Source organism: Bison bison, unplaced genomic scaffold (genome assembly GCF_000754665.1).
Source record: "Bison bison bison isolate TAMUID 2011002044 unplaced genomic scaffold, Bison_UMD1.0 scf7180017864205, whole genome shotgun sequence".
In the NCBI taxonomy this organism is placed as follows: domain Eukaryota; kingdom Metazoa; phylum Chordata; class Mammalia; order Artiodactyla; family Bovidae; genus Bison; species Bison bison.
Window position 1 is genome coordinate 5,636,164 of NW_011494777.1, and position 15,885 is coordinate 5,652,048.

General features: G+C 40.5%; 1 protein-coding gene across 1 annotated transcript in view; it reads right to left on the bottom strand.

Annotated features, from left to right (window-relative positions):
• PRDM10 (PR domain containing 10) overlaps positions 1 to 15,885 on the bottom strand; it is a 99,334-nt gene that overhangs the window by 58,993 nt on the left and 24,456 nt on the right. Inside the window, exons 2-4 of the mRNA XM_010844702.1 lie at positions 7,593 to 7,774; positions 5,122 to 5,286; positions 3,123 to 3,182 (exon numbers count right to left, since the gene is read on the bottom strand). Coding sequence (XP_010843004.1) covers positions 3,123 to 3,182; positions 5,122 to 5,286; positions 7,593 to 7,661 — 294 coding nt within the window. The 5' untranslated portion in view covers positions 7,662 to 7,774. The remainder of the gene's footprint in view (positions 1 to 3,122; positions 3,183 to 5,121; positions 5,287 to 7,592; positions 7,775 to 15,885) is intronic.

The window sequence follows — 15,885 nt, forward strand, 5'->3', positions numbered from 1 at the left end:
GACAGGGAGGCCTGGCGTGCTGCGATTCATGGGGTCGCAAAGAGTCGGACACAACTGAGCGACTGAACTGAACTGAACTGACTGATGTATATGTTATAGTTTAATCAGAAAGCTTAAAAAAATGATAAGGAAATATGAGGGACACAAAATAAATTACACAAATAAAATGGAAAAGAATAGATGTAAAAATGATCAGAGAAAATGTTAGGTTCAGAAAGTAAAACCAATATACTCACATTGATATTCCTGGGAAAATGAACACATCCAATGAAACTAAAAAGATATTCAAAAATCTAATAGATGAAAATGTTCCCAAAATAGAGTCTTAACCTATCCATCAAAAGGACACACCCTGTCCTAGGGAATTCTGATTCACGTGCTGGTGAAGTCACTAGACTTCAAAGAAAAACTTCAAGGATAAAGAAAGACTCAAACAGGCATTAAGATAGAGAAGGAATGAGGAAAATAATCAAAATTAGACTCAAGATTTCTACAAAAGTAAATGCTAGGAGATAATAGAGAAGAATTCTAAATAGCTGTGGTTACTGAATAGAACAGAAATGTATTAGTTATAATAATAACACAACGAATCCCAAACAGTGAGGGAGAGAAGCGGGGGAAGGACCAGTGTGCTGAGTCAGGTTATCACAGCAGGAGGTGAAGCCTGAGGGGACCAGAGCTCAAGGCGGGTTAGGAAAACATGAGTAAATTAAGTTAAAGTATTTAGATTAATAATAGCATTTAGGGCACAGTTTTCCCCTGTTTATCTTTTGTCTGTTTTATGTCTGAAAGAAGTCTACAATAATAGTTACCAACTGTAAGTTAATGAGGATGTTTCTGGGCAGAAATATTGTTTCGGTTTTTATGTACTTTCTTTTTTGCATTACTTCAACTTTTTTATGAAAAAAAATCATTACTCTAAGAATGAGTAAATGAATTAATTATCTAGAAATACAAAGGCATTTCATTTTGTTTTTCCTCTTCAGATGTAAAAATGAATTAAATCTAGCCATTGCTTGTTTGGTAGAATCAATAAATATTCACAGAAATGAACATGATTTGTCTTTATCAAGAATATACTTAATTAGTACAAAATTACTAAAATAAAATAGCAACTCTGCTACAAAATATTTGTGTCTCCCCAAATTTATACATATGTCCAAATCTAATCCCCAGTGTGAGGAAGTTAGGAGGTGGGGCCTCTGAAAGGTGATTGGGTCATGAGGGTGGAGCCCCTATGAGTGGGATGAGTGCCCTTCTACAAGACCCCAGAGGGCAGCATCGCCCTGTCTGCCATGGAGGGCACAGCAAGAAGTCAGCCATCTGTGAATAAGAAGAGGGTTCTCACCAGACAACAAATCTATTGGCACCTTGGTCTTGACTTCCCAAACTCCAGAACTGTAAGAAATAAATTTCTGTTGTTTATAATCCACTCAGTATATGGTAGGAGCTTCCCAGGTAGCTCAGCAGTAAAGAATCTGCCGGCCAATTCAAGAGACACAGGAGATCCCGGAAGGAAATGGCAACCCACTCCAGTATTCTTGACTGGGAAATCCTATGGACGGAGGAGCCTGATGGGCTACAGTCCATGGGATGGAAAAGAGTTGCACATGACTGAGCAACTGAGCAAAGGTACATATGCTATGTATGATATTTTGTTATAGTAGCCCCAATGTACTAAGACAAACTCTCATTCAAGTTGACAGACCTCACAAAATTGTAGGTCACTAGCAATCAGGAATAAATTCAACCGTAAGTGATACGACAAAGACTCCTGATTTTCTCTAGATTCCATAAATAATATTAACCCAACTACTGTCCACTTTTCAAATTTTAAAATATAATTATCCAAGGACTTCCCTGGCAGTCCAGTGACTAAGACTCTGCACTTGCACTGCAGGTAGCACAGGTCCAACCCCTCACAGAGGAACTAAGATTGCACACGCTGCACAGCACAGTCAAAAGTAAAACAGAACAACAAAGCCCCATTGATTTAAAACGTACTAATAAAATAAAATGGAAGTATCCAAATCACCTACTAAGAAATCTGAAAGGCAAAAAGTGCTTACTGATGAGTAAGCTTACTTAAAAATCACTCATGACACTCAGTGGTACAGCTGAATAACAGTCATACTAGCCATCGTGAAAATACAACTATTTGGAGTCACATTCTTTTTAGGGTAGGACTGACAATTGTTAAGCTTGTGTACCTTCTTTATCACTTTCACAACCAGAAGAAAAATAAGGAAGACATCCCTCAAAGTCAAGCAGGATATATTAGAAATAGAGGTAAAAAAAAAAAGAAATGTTTTTAAAGAAAACCAAGAAGAATCTCAATTCTCAGAAACTAAAAGGGAGAAAGTTGCCATTAAGGGTATAGGCAATTTAAGCAGGAATTTTACCCCAATATTTTAAAATAGATTATCGTACTAAGTCAGAGAAAGACAAATATCATATGAGATCATATATGTGGACTCTAAATGTGATACAAATGAATTTATTTACAAAACAGAAACAGACTCACAGACTTAGAAAACAGACTTATAGTTACCAAAGGGGAGAGAGGGGTGGGCATAAATAAAAAACAGATAGACAACAAGATCCTACTATATAGCACATGGAACTATATTCAGAATCCTGTAATAAACCATAAAGAAAAGAACATTAAGAAAGAATATATATAATATAAATATAGAGATAACTGAATCACTTTGCTCTACACCTGAAACTAACACAACATTACAAATCAAATGTAAGTCAATAATCAAAAAAAAAAGAACAAGTACTAAAATGTTTCCGAATTTCCACAGGCACTTTTGAAACTCAGGATTATTCTTTGGAGCTTGGACCAATACCCAATTAATATCCTTATTTTAATTTAATGCTTAAATTTCCCTGACAGATCATTTTTGTATTACCAAAGTATTTCAATACACACTGGTTGGAGTGTGTTAATGTCGTGTTCTGCTTTGTCTTCATTAACAGACATCGAGAATATTCTAAACACACGAGACACAGACTTTCAGAGAATGCGCAGTGCAGAGGGTTGGGGGTATTCCAGGAGAGGGTACCTTCATAATATTACCCTGAAATAACAAGAAGGCAAAAAAGCAACTCATTACCTGCTGAGCTGTAGCATCCTGTTGGACATAAGCTACTTGGCCTGGGTCTGTAAACAGCGTCTAAACAAACAACAACAACGACAAAAACTTATCAATAGATCTTTAGACAGCTTGTCTGTGCAGGAAAAATTATCCTACTGCTAAGCACCAATTCCTGAGAGAGTTTCTGTCAAATAGCTAGTAATAATCTTTCATTAATAAAGAAGATAAAGACAGTAATCCTATATTTTGCTAAAGCCTTTCATTTATATGTCTTCAAAGAGATTGTAAAAGCTAACCCTCTCCATTGGCTAACACACTGCACACTTCGTGATTTTACTCTAAAGCAAAGCCTCTCCTGAGATTGAATGTCACGGTTAATTAAAAAGGCATTCCGTGAACAAGGGGGCATGCATTCTCAAGTAACACTCTGTCATAGGGGTAGACTTGCAATTAAATGAAAACGGTTGGAGATACACTAACAAAGAGAAGAATACTGTATACCCAAGGATTACAACTCCTTCCAATGTAAATGCACACTCAGCAGATGTAGAAAATAAATAAATAAATTGCATTTAATGTTCCATAGACTCTTTTTTGGATAAAGCCAGTAAGATCATAATTTTCAAAGTTCTCATTATAAACATTATTTGGCTGACAGTCATGATAACTAAAGAAGGAAAACCTTCAAAATTATTTTAGCCAGGACACCACAAGAAATCTCCAATCCAAAAAAGTATTCTTTGCTCTAAAACTTTTAAATGACTCTAATTTGCCTAAGGCTTTAGCAAATTTATGGTCATAGGAACCATGGTTAAGTGCTGATTCCAGAAAACTATAAAAGAGAATTTTAGCGAGCTTCTGATTTCTTATATTTGACGTTTAAAAACTATCATAACTCAGACATTTAGTAACATAGTAATGATTTAAAAGTCGGGCACAGGACATTCTTTACATAATCTAGATGTTCTTATTTCAGTACAGCTGGGGGACTAAAACTGAGAAGGGCTATTCCAAAAGTAACATCTGACTATCAGGCAATTTTACCTTTATATAGACTTGAAAGGCATTTATTAGGTGGGTCTCATTTCTTCTTGGGAGTACTTTGGGTCTCCTGATTAAATATTGCATGAGGGCAAATTTTTATTACCAGGATCCTACTACAAAAACTACGGAACTGGGGACTTCCCTGGAGGGCCAATGGTTAAGACCACCTTCCAATGCAGGGCTACAGGTTCAGTCCTGGTGGGGGAGCTAAGATCCCACATGCCTCTCAGCCAAAAAACCGAAAGCATAAAAACAGAAGCAATATTGTAACAAATTCAATGAAGACTTCAAAAATGGTCCACGTTAAAAAAAAATTTTTTTTTTAACAAAAAACAATGGAACTGATTTCTAATATATTTTAAAGTGCTATGTACATTATAAAGTGCTAAAAATACAAAGTGACATTTATATATTGGGGGATATTCCTGTTATGCATTTGGAAACCAACACTCAGAGTCACTAGCAAAAAAAATGAAAGCAGTTATAATTGTACAGCTTTTACCCTCACTTCTATAACAGTCCTAAAAATCAATAAATTATTAGTAAATAGCCGTTAACAAGCTAGTAGGATCCCTCACTTACACGTTTAACTGAAATAATGTGCATGTTTCCACTGAGATTCATCTTGATTAAATTACACAGAAATAAATGCCATGTTTGGCCTGGTTCTTGACACTTAGGAAAAGTAACAGGCTGATAATCTTGTTTATAATAATAATCAATCGATATCAACAGTCAGTGGAGAAAAGGCCTCATTCCAGGTTAGTGCTCTAACTCCTTATATTTAACATTTAATTTAAATAAATAAACCACATCTTCCTTTGCCACGATGGTTATAAGCTCCTTGAGAGCACACATCTTATCTGCATATTTCCTGCATCAGCTGGCAGCAGCACAGTGACTGGCAGAGCGTAAACCTAAGGGCTGAATTAACAGATTAACAAACAAGCCATCAACCATGGTCCCAACGTGCCTGCGCAGCTTCCACGGGATGGATGTAGACCAGTGTGTGCTGAGGACCATCCACGGAGGCGTAGGAGGCACCATCTGCCGTGTACACCACCTGCTGTGGCGGACGGACCTGGTCATCGGTGTAGACGATCTGGGCCACAGTTCCAGCGTCTGGAACAAAATGCACCTGGGCAAAAAGCAGCAAGTACAAAGTGATCACCCTTGTGGAAGCCACCCTGTAGCACAAAGACGGGGAGCTGACCGAGAACACCACACACTTGCATTCCTAAAAGATCCCCATGAAAGGAGAACACGATGAACGAATGGATCATCTGTGCTGAGTCAGTGACTTGGCAGAGGGATCCAAGGACCTTCTCATTGACTTTTACTTAATATTAGGCAACCGATTTAAACACCCCTTTGCTTCAAATATCAACTGCAGGTCTCTCTTTTGGGGCGTGCTGAGAAGAAACGTGGCAGAAGATTCCTGATGGACAACACTACCAAACTACAAAACACGGATTATTCTGTAAGGTGGAAAAATATGTCAAGACTCAAAAGTCAGTTGCTTTCAACATGTCATAAAAATTCCACTTTCTAACAAAGAGTGCCTTTTGGCAAACACAGTAAAACAAGGTCACTTGCTTTCGTACAAATTCTTCTGTCCTCCACCGCTGTTCTGTAGGCAAGGGGTGAATGTCTGCTGACTTGGTGAATGTAACAGAACTTTTCTTTGCCAAGTAGGACACAAAAAATTCTGAGAATGTACTTTTCAGGGGTTTTGGATAACTATTTCAGTTGTCACCAGGGGAAATAATTTTCTGTCTATGAAGAAGTAAAGCAGAAACTGATTCTGTAAAGTGCTTTCTGAGCAGTCAGCTTCGGAGGTTTGAGTTCCTGCAGGTTGGCACACAGCCTAGTGTCTGATATTGAAGGTACAAAGCAGATGGTCAAAGCACGCATTTGGGAGAGAAATAATTTATGTGCTGATATTGAAGTCAGGCCCTCTTAGGTCGGAATCTTTACTCTTATATTGTCTTGGCTTTACACATAATTTTTTACTTCAGTTTTTTCCAGTGGAGAACAGATCCCAAAGATGACATAAGCTAATTCAACCCACAGAAAGAAAACTGGAGACAAGATGCAGTCAAGCACCATGTAAATAAAACAGACTTCCACTTTAGCACTAAGTGATCACCCCAGCTTCTACATAAATCTGCTCTGCCCATGAAGATACAATTTGCACAAGAACTGGGCTTCTGAAATATCTGTGCAATTTTAAGTGCTGCAAGATAATTTTGTGAGTTTAGATTTGTTCATTAACATCAAAATCTTTAACTAGTCTCAGTGCTTAAAAAAGAAAAAAAATTTTTTCCTTGAGAGTTATCCAAACTCTTCAACTTGGTCTTCATCACCAAGTACTTGGCTAAACCAGGATTCCTGGATGGGGGAAGAAATATTGCAAGGATGGGGTGCAACAAAGGATGCTGAGCTCTGCTGCCTACTGTCTGATTACCTGCAAATGTGGACCCTATTTATTAATGGACTACATTTTTCTTTATAAACAAAGTACCCCAAAATATATAGCTACATGAAAGTAGCCTTCCAGATAGCTTCCATGAGAACCAAAACAGCATTCTGAATTATTCTGCTGGAAGCTTCTCTGGTACCTTTTTCTCAGTATTCAGACACAGACTTTTAAATCATATCTGATGACTGATTTTATGTACTGTAACATTAGTTATACTATGTAAATCAAACATAATATGTGTATTTAAAGGCTTCAATATAAAGTTTCTGATTACTTAGCAACTGAACAACTATGGTTATGTAATTTGATGAAAATGAAATTACATATATATTATAATGCTATACAATGAAGTTTCATACTTTGGTCACATATAAAATGTGGCTCCCTATGACTGCTGACTCTTACCAAAATTCAAATCCATACCAAAAATGCAGAGATTCACTTTTGCTAAGGACAGTCAAAAGAATGTGTAGCTGGTTAGTAGAGCGATATCTGAATAAATGACTAACCTCCAGAGCTGTTGATTCACTGGGACAACTTTCAATGAGAAGTTTACATTCTGAATTTGAAAAGAAAAGGAAAAGCCACTCACTTTATAGACATACCTTGTACTTCACTACACACAAAAAATCAAAACCCTTTCCTGGATAACATAAAAGAAACCCTGCAGTTTGAAGCTTTCACCATGAAATAAAATGGAGCAGTGAAGAGGATTATGACAGTAAGTTGGGGGAAAGGCAGAGAAGCCCATGGGTGGTATGTAGCTTCTTGAAATCACAGTGACCATGCAGATGGAGGATTCGAAGCACTGAAATGCTGCCCATTCCTTGAGTACCACGTCCGCCCATCAGCTCCCTCCTTGCCCCACATCACTATACAGGAGCTGCTATTTCTCTAGCTGTCAGCAAACTCTACCAACTAAAACACCGCGGTCAGTGCCCAGCTGGGAGAGCACTTTTCACCTGCGCAGCGTTCTCCTCGTGCTCTGCAGCCGGGGGCCACACGTGTGAGCCTTCATCTTTGGAATCCATCCCCTCTCGGCTGGACAGCGGCCCAGGCACCTAGAGTTGTGCAGGGTGAAGGACAGTCATCTGTCTCCCATGCACGTGCTCGTCAGGGACAGGAAGGCCTCTCTGCAGCGTGCCTGAGAAAAAGAGAACAGGACCCAAGACTTAAATACATGAATGTGTTTTAATAAGTTACAGTCTCAGCCACAAAGAGGAAAAAAAAAAAAAAGAAAGCTTTGTAAGAGATAACACACCTGGGAAAAAAAGGTGAAAATGGAGAAATTATATGTAAAAATGACACAATGTACTGCATGCACGTTCTGCTCTGGGCCCATGCCAGGTGGATGGAGCCTTCATCACACTGAGTGTGGTCCCTAGTTCTCCCCAGGAGGAGGATGACAAGGCCCCCAAGTCAGTCAAGCGCTGGGCTGACACCAAATCTTACTGCGGCTCAGCCAGCTCGTCCCTGTTTGCACACCTGTCGAGACACTGACTTCCAATACCACCAACTCAAAATGAAAAGCAGCATAATAAAAGTCACAAAATAAGGGAAAATGGCAGGTGGAGGGAGCCAAATTTTCTGGGCCACAGTTTGGTGAATACAGATACCAACTCTGTTTCCTATGGAGTCAATACAGGAGTGATGAGCTGGCAAATCAAAGCCTCACTAAACATCAATGGGCACAAAACCTATATCTTGAAATATGACTATTTTCCAAAACAGATGTTGTAATCAATCTTCCCTTCTGATGACGATAAAACACTGATGGTTTAAAGGTCACGTGAGATCTGCTGTTTAACAGGGCAGCCGGGCCTGATACACCTCCTTCTGCTGGCCCAGCAAGTGGCATCATAGACAGGCAAGGCCAAGCTGCTCAGAATACCACTCAACTAAAGATGAGAAGGACCACTGCCCAGAACCCTGCCAGAACTTTCTCCACCGTGAAATAACCTGAGAAACATTTTGAAGCTATGCACCGGAATAAGGCCTATGGAAGAAAAGAAACTGGGACACACAGCCTCGGGGTGTCTGGGATACAGAATGGCCACGTCCGAACCACCTGGGAGCCTCTCGGGAGCCAGGGAGGGGCTCGGTGCATCACTAGCATCCTCATCCCAACAGAAGCCGCCCCACCACACACACTCGCCCTGCACCCTCCAGAGGATCCTGCAAACAATGCCCCCATCAACAGCAGGTGACTGTAAGCAAAGGGGCTGTAATGTTCTCTATCTTGTATCTAGACTGGGGTGGCGGATACATGGGGAAATCACATGTAAAAAGCCATCAACCTACTCAGTTAAGAGGTGAATTTTATCATGTGTAAGTCACACCTACAATGTTGCCTTTTTGTTAAGCATATCTTCCTTATGCAGCAGTACTATTTAAGCGTACATAAAAAGATAGTGAGGGTGAGTTGTACAGTATGTGAATTAAACTTCAACAAAGTTGTTATATATTTTTTAAAAGGAACAAAAATATTAAGAAACTCAGAGGAATGTCACCAATAATACAAAGAGCTACAGGAAGATAATCACGAAATTGTACAAAAGGAGATAAAAACTGTACAAGAGGCCCCATATTATAAAATCAGAAAATGTTCCACATTGGAAATGTTTAATTCTTTTTTATTTTGAAATAATTTCAGATGGAAAAGCAGCAAAAATAGTACAAAGAATTTCTGTATTTCTTCACTGTTCCCCCAAATGTTAACATTTTACCAGGTTTGCTTTATTATTCTCTCTCCTCCTCTTTCATCCTCTCTCTCTCTTTTCCATCTTTTTTTAACTATTTGAGAGTAAGTTGCAGGCAAAAAAACTCCTTTACTATTAAATTATTAAGTGCCTATTTCCTAAAAGAAGGATATTTTCTCACAGAACGACAGTACTTCTATCAAAATCAGGATATTAACAGTGCTATTATCTAACTTACAGACCACATTCAACTTTTGCCAATTGTCTGATTACCGTCCTTTGCAGAGAAGGAAAGCCCTCTTTTTCTGGCCAAGGGTCCACTCTGGCCTCATGCACGGCGTGTCGCTGCCAACATGTCCTGTCAGTTCCCTCCGACCGGGAACAGTCCCCAGTCTTTCCTAGTTCTCCATGACCTTGACATATTACAAACTCACAGGCCATTTATTTTTCAGAAGGTCCCTTAATTTGAGTTTGTCTGATATCTCTTCATGGTTAGACTCAGGATACCTATTTTCAACAGGAATTAATACAAGGAAAAAAAATGCTATGCTTTTCCCATACAGGAATCGGAGATTTTATTTTTTCAACTTAGTTGATCAACTGCACAAACAACCAAGTAGACACTGGGATGCAGCGAGGATGGAGGCAGGCTTAACTCCCATACTCAGAAAATACACCGGCCCAGCGTGCCTTCTTATTTGTTTTCATTTCTAGCAAGCTGCCTGTTATTTCTTTTGTTTTTAGTTATATACTTTCAATACGTGGCAAATTCAGTTGCCTCAAAATTCAAAAGGCACAAAAAGGTGTACGGGGGACAATCTTGCTACCTGGAATCCCTTACCAGTCTTCAGAACTAATTCATAGTATCGATTTCTTATCTATTCTTCCAAAGATATGTTATACAAGCAATTTATATTGTATATAAACAAAAATATAAATACTCCCTGCCTCTCCAAACCACAAATGGCGTCATAGTATCGATTCTATACAAAGCAGCATCTCTTTTAAACCTTATTTATTCCATATAATACCATCCCTTTTACATTGTTCCAGATCCCTATAGCATTTGTTCCCTCTTTACTATAGCTTTATCATTTCATTGTATGAACACATCATAATGTATTTAATGCTATGCTGATAAACGTTTGTGATGAGTAAGTTTGGACATGCGTGTTATGTCTTGAATTCTCGTATCCTGAATTCCTAGCTGAAGGATGATAAGCAGTTAAAGGGGCTGTGTGACTGTTAAGTAACTGATACTTTCTAACTCCAGCACTGGGGCTGTCCCCTCCCTGTGCCTGGCACATGAGGGCCTGGGGACACACAGGTAAGTGCTCTGACCTGCACAGGAGGCAGAGTGGCTACAAGCTTGGGCTCTGGACCCAGATTTCGGCAGCAATTCTGTGACTTCAGTGATGTTAGGCAGAGCATGGACGTGCTCTAAATCACTCTCCTTCTCCTTACAATTGGGATCATAAGGCTATCAAGAGAACATGAGATAATGCACGTAAGACGCTCACTTCACACAATGCCTGCCCCATGACAAACACTCACCAAGTAGCTTTAAAATAAGGCATTCAATCACATTGCATCTTTCTGTCTAACTGTGTGCCTCCCTAACTCAACCCTAAGTTCCTCCATGTCAAGGAATGTGAGTCGCTCTAGATCTGGCGTGTGGCAGGTCCCTGATCATGTGCACAGATGGTTGCCGGGGGGAAAAAGAAGAAGACACCTGATTCCTAAGTGGGTATCCACAGATGACTTGTTGGAGAAGATGAAAGTTGAAGGATGAACAGGAACAAGAAAGCAGAGATCGGAAGGGATGGGAAATTACTCCAGACTAAAATATCTTTCTTCTAATCTTACCAAGATAAAGAAGTAGATATAACAATGACATAAAACACCAGAAATCACATAAAGCAAGGATAAAGGGGGAGAAAAAAGGAAATAACTACTTAGCAGATGGGAGTAAAATAACAGAACAGTTCATTGACACATAGGAAAGCCTGCTAGTAAAGTTTAGTATTACAGATGTGAAATATTGCCCCAAATGGTACTTCCCAATCATTTTCCCTTGTGGCTCAGCTGGTAAAGATTCCACCTGCAATGTGGGAAACCTGGGTTCGATCCCTGGATTGGGAAGATCCCCTGGAGAAGGGAAAGGCTATCCACTCCAGTATTCTAGCCTGGAGAATTCCATGGACTGTATAGCTCAAGGGGTCGCAAAGAATCGGATACAACTAAGCGACTTGCACTCACTCACTCACTCATTTTAAAATACAGTTAGCACATAAAGAAGCCCAAGATGGCGAACTCTTTCATTCAAAAAATGTCTGGAATCTAAAGCACCGATACAGAATACCCAGTTCTTGTTCTTTAAGATATACTTACAAGACCTACAGAGTTTCTGTAACTACTGAACTATTTAAAACTGTGTGATATTCTTCAATTATTTGTTGTTTAATAAACTGTTCAAGAAAACTGAAATCTAGGTATGAGTCTGCTCCTAAGTCACTTGAAATCCTCTAGCATCAGCGCTGTCAACTGTAAAACCAGAGTATAAAGGGGTTTCTGGCCTTAAGCTTAGATGGGAAGCAGCAGAGAACAGTAGAAAATCCACAGGCTCTGAGTTGAGCACCCGGGCTTCCCCACTAGCTCAGCTGCTCAGCAGTTACATCCCTTGGCCAAATCACATATGCTCCTGGAGCCTCGATGTCATCCTATGTAAAATGGAGATGATAATGACCTCCTGGTGTTACTGTGAGGGTTACATGACATGTGTAAAACTCCCAGGCATAGATCTAGCACATGGTGGTGCTCAAATATGCCAATTTTCACATTTTCCTGATGAACCGTAAGAGCTTCAGAATTTTCAAAACATTTTATATTTTTTTAACTTAGCAATTTGTCCAATAACAACTGCCCTGTACCTGGACATCCTTCATAGCAAGGCTTGTCATATTTGATTTCCTTTATTTTTATTTCACAGCACAGTTTATAGAGCTCTGTTGATCTTGATTTATAGGCAATGGGTCAGGGGCAGGAATGATTCCAGGAAGTACCTTAGCGCTGTCCAACAGGTGAGTGCTGACAGACACTGTGACTTGGAGACAGAGTTCTCTGCTCCTCTTCTCAATCTCAAAGAACCTGAGAGCCACAAACTGTAGCTTGTCTAGAGAATGGCCACCCATCATTCTTTCTTTCTTTCACCCACTGTCCAAAATGTCAGAGACTTCATTTCCAGGAAAAAAAGCATTTCTATTCTCTCTAATGATTTTTTTAAGGTGGTAAATTTTATTTTTCTTTAAATTTATTTATTTTAATTGGAGGCTAATTAATTTACAATTATTGTAGTGGTTTTTGCCATACACTGACATGAATCAGCCATGGGTGTACATGTGTTCCCCAACCTGAACCCCCCTCCCACTTCCCTCCCATCTCATCCCTCAGGGCTATCCCAGTGCACCAGCCCTGAGCACCCTGTCTCATGCATCGAACCTGGACTGGCGATCTGTTTCACATATGATAATATACATGTTTCAATGCTATTCTCAAAAAATGGGCCAAAGAACTAAACAGAAATTTCTCCAAAGAAGACATACAGATGGCTAACAAACACATGAAGAGATGCTCAACATCACTCAATATCAGAGAAATGCAAATCAAACCATAATGAGGTACCATTTCACGCCAGTCAGAATGGCTGTTATCCAAAAGTCTGCAAACAATAAATGCTGTAGAGGGTGTGGAGAAAAGGGAACCCTCTTACACTGTTGGTGGGAATGCGAACTACTACAGCCACTATGGAGAACAGTGTGGAGATTCCTTAAAAACTAGAACTACCATATGACCCAGCAATCCCACTGCTGGGCATACATACCAAGGAAACCAGAATTAAAAGAGACACATGTACCCCAGTGTGCATCGCAGCACTGTTTATAATAGCCAGGACATGGAAGCAACCTAGATGTCCATCAGCAGATCAATGGATAAGAAAGCTGTGGCACATATACACAATGGAGTATTAGTCAGCCATTAAAAAGAATACATTTGAATCAGTTCTAATGACGTGGATGAAACTGAAGCCTATTATACAGAGTGAAGTAAGTCAGAAAGAAAAACACCAATACAGTATATTAACCCATATATATGGAATTTAGAAAGATGGTAACGATGACCCTATATGTGAGACAGCAAAAGGGACACAGATGTATTGAACGGTCTTTTGGACTCTCTAATGATTTTATGGGCTTCCCTGAAAGCTCATTGGTAAAGAATCCACCTGCAATGCAGGAGACCCTCATTAGATTCCTGGGTCGGGAATATCAGCTGGAGAAGGGATAGGCTACCCACTCCAGTATTCCTGGGCTTCCCTTGTGGCTCAGCTGGTAAAGAATCCACCTGCAATGCGGGAGACCTGGGTTCGATCCCTGGGTTGGTTATTCAACAAATATTTATTAAATTTATTAATAAATGTATTAAATTAGTATGTGCCAGGGACTATTCTAGGTCATATATATTAATATACATTATAGGTACTGGTGGTAAAGAATCCACCTGCCAATGCAGGAGACCTAAGAGGTGTGGGTTCAATTCCTGGGTCAGGAAGATCCCCTGGAGGAGGAAATGGCAACCTATTCCAATATTCTTACCTGGGAAATCCCATGGACAAAAGAGCCTGGTGGCTACAATCCATGGGGTCACAAAGAATCAGACATAACTGAACATACACACATATGAATAAAGAGCGTAACAATATAATTGAAAGTATGAGCCTTAGAATTGGACAAATCTGGGTTCTATGCCCCCAAATCTACCACGTGTTTACCAGAGTATGACACTAATAAGCCACAGACTGAGTCTCGGTCTCCTCACTGGAAAATCCAAATTATCTGCCTGGCTCGGTTGCTGTAAGAGTAAACAGTCTAGGTTCCATCAAGTCTTTAACGTGCTTTTTTTCACCTGCTCACGTTTCTGATCGAGGGTCAACTCCACCACACTGGGTTCTGTAGCAACTACCATCCAGATGGCGGTAAGGATGTGGGCACACTGCTTGCCTGAGTGTGACCTTGCTCGCCGCCCTTCATTAGTTCCGCCCTCGCTTCACTGAGTCAGTGTACTGTCAGCACTAGACTCCCTGAGTGGAGCTGCCACTTGAAATGTCTTCAAAAAGATGACACTATAATTTGGCATTAAACCAAGAGCCATATGAACAGCAGCTGGGCATAAATTTGATTAGGGAAGCAAACATCCATCACTGGAAAAATGACCTTGCCCACCAGATCTATGGTACCTGGGTAAGAGACAGGGCAGCGTGAACGATGCTGCATTGCGTTATTACTGAGACGTGGAAACACAGGCCTGCCACAGGCTGAGGAAAACAACACCAGGATCACAACTCCCAGAATGGGTAGGAGCTGCTTGCAGGAGATTCCAGGTGACAGCAGAAATGCTGTGTCAGCCACACTCTTGGTGACACAGAGACAGCAATGACTCTGAGCCAAAAGTGATTCTCAAGGGTCAGATTCTGACAGTGACAATATTTAGGAGTATCTTAAACATTTTACTTATTTTCCCCTCCACATATGTGCATGAATGATACCAATCCATGCCCAAATAAATCTAAAAGAACTCTTTCAACAAGTATACAGTAAAAATTCTGAGTAGCAGAAAGCCCTTGTATCAGAGTTTAGTTGGCAAGGCTTGTTCCTTTCGTAATGATACATAAAATAATTGTGTTTCTTACCAGCAACATCTTAGATTCAATACAACGTGACAGCATTTGGGATCACAGAGCATGATGATGAATATTCAAAAAACAGTAGTAATTTTTTTTTCATGCTTTGTGAACATCGAGCATTAAAGGTGAGCAAGAACTCTGCTCCCTTGGAGCTCACAGTCTAGTGGGATGGAAGGGCAGCTGGCTTCCCAACTCACCTGGGACACTTGCGTGGTTAAGACCGACACCAAGGAACAGTCAGGGGGAAGAAGGCAAGAGAGACGCCTGCCTTTCCAGCCGGTTCACTGGTAAGGCAGCCCTGAGCCAGATGGAGTGGCTGAGGGGTCTAGCCTCCACCTCGTCTCCCCTCCTCATAGTTCCCATGTTTCCCAGGTGCTGCTCACCCCCTACCACCCACCAGCCTGGTTCCCACCATCACTGGCCCTTCTGGGCTGAAAGAAGCCAGTTCTCCAGAACCACTTAGGACATGGAATCGAGACGCTCCTATTTCATGACCTGCAGGAAGAGGTGGAAGAAGAGGCCCAGACCCACCTTCAAATGCAGACAGGCACATTACTGAGCCTCAGAAACACTGAGGCTGCAGCAGAGGTTTCTGTGCTGGGGTGGCATGGCACCTTCCAGATACATCATTCTTTACATGGAGAAGTGTGCTGCATTCTAGACGGTAGGCATGCAAACCGACTTCTCTGGCTCATTACAAAGTAACCAGCAGAAACTGCTAACCCCTTCCCTGAATTCTAACATGAGACATGAGTCATGGAGAGAAGTTAGAGGGAGGCTGAAACACTTGCAAAATGGATATAAAAACTGTGGAAG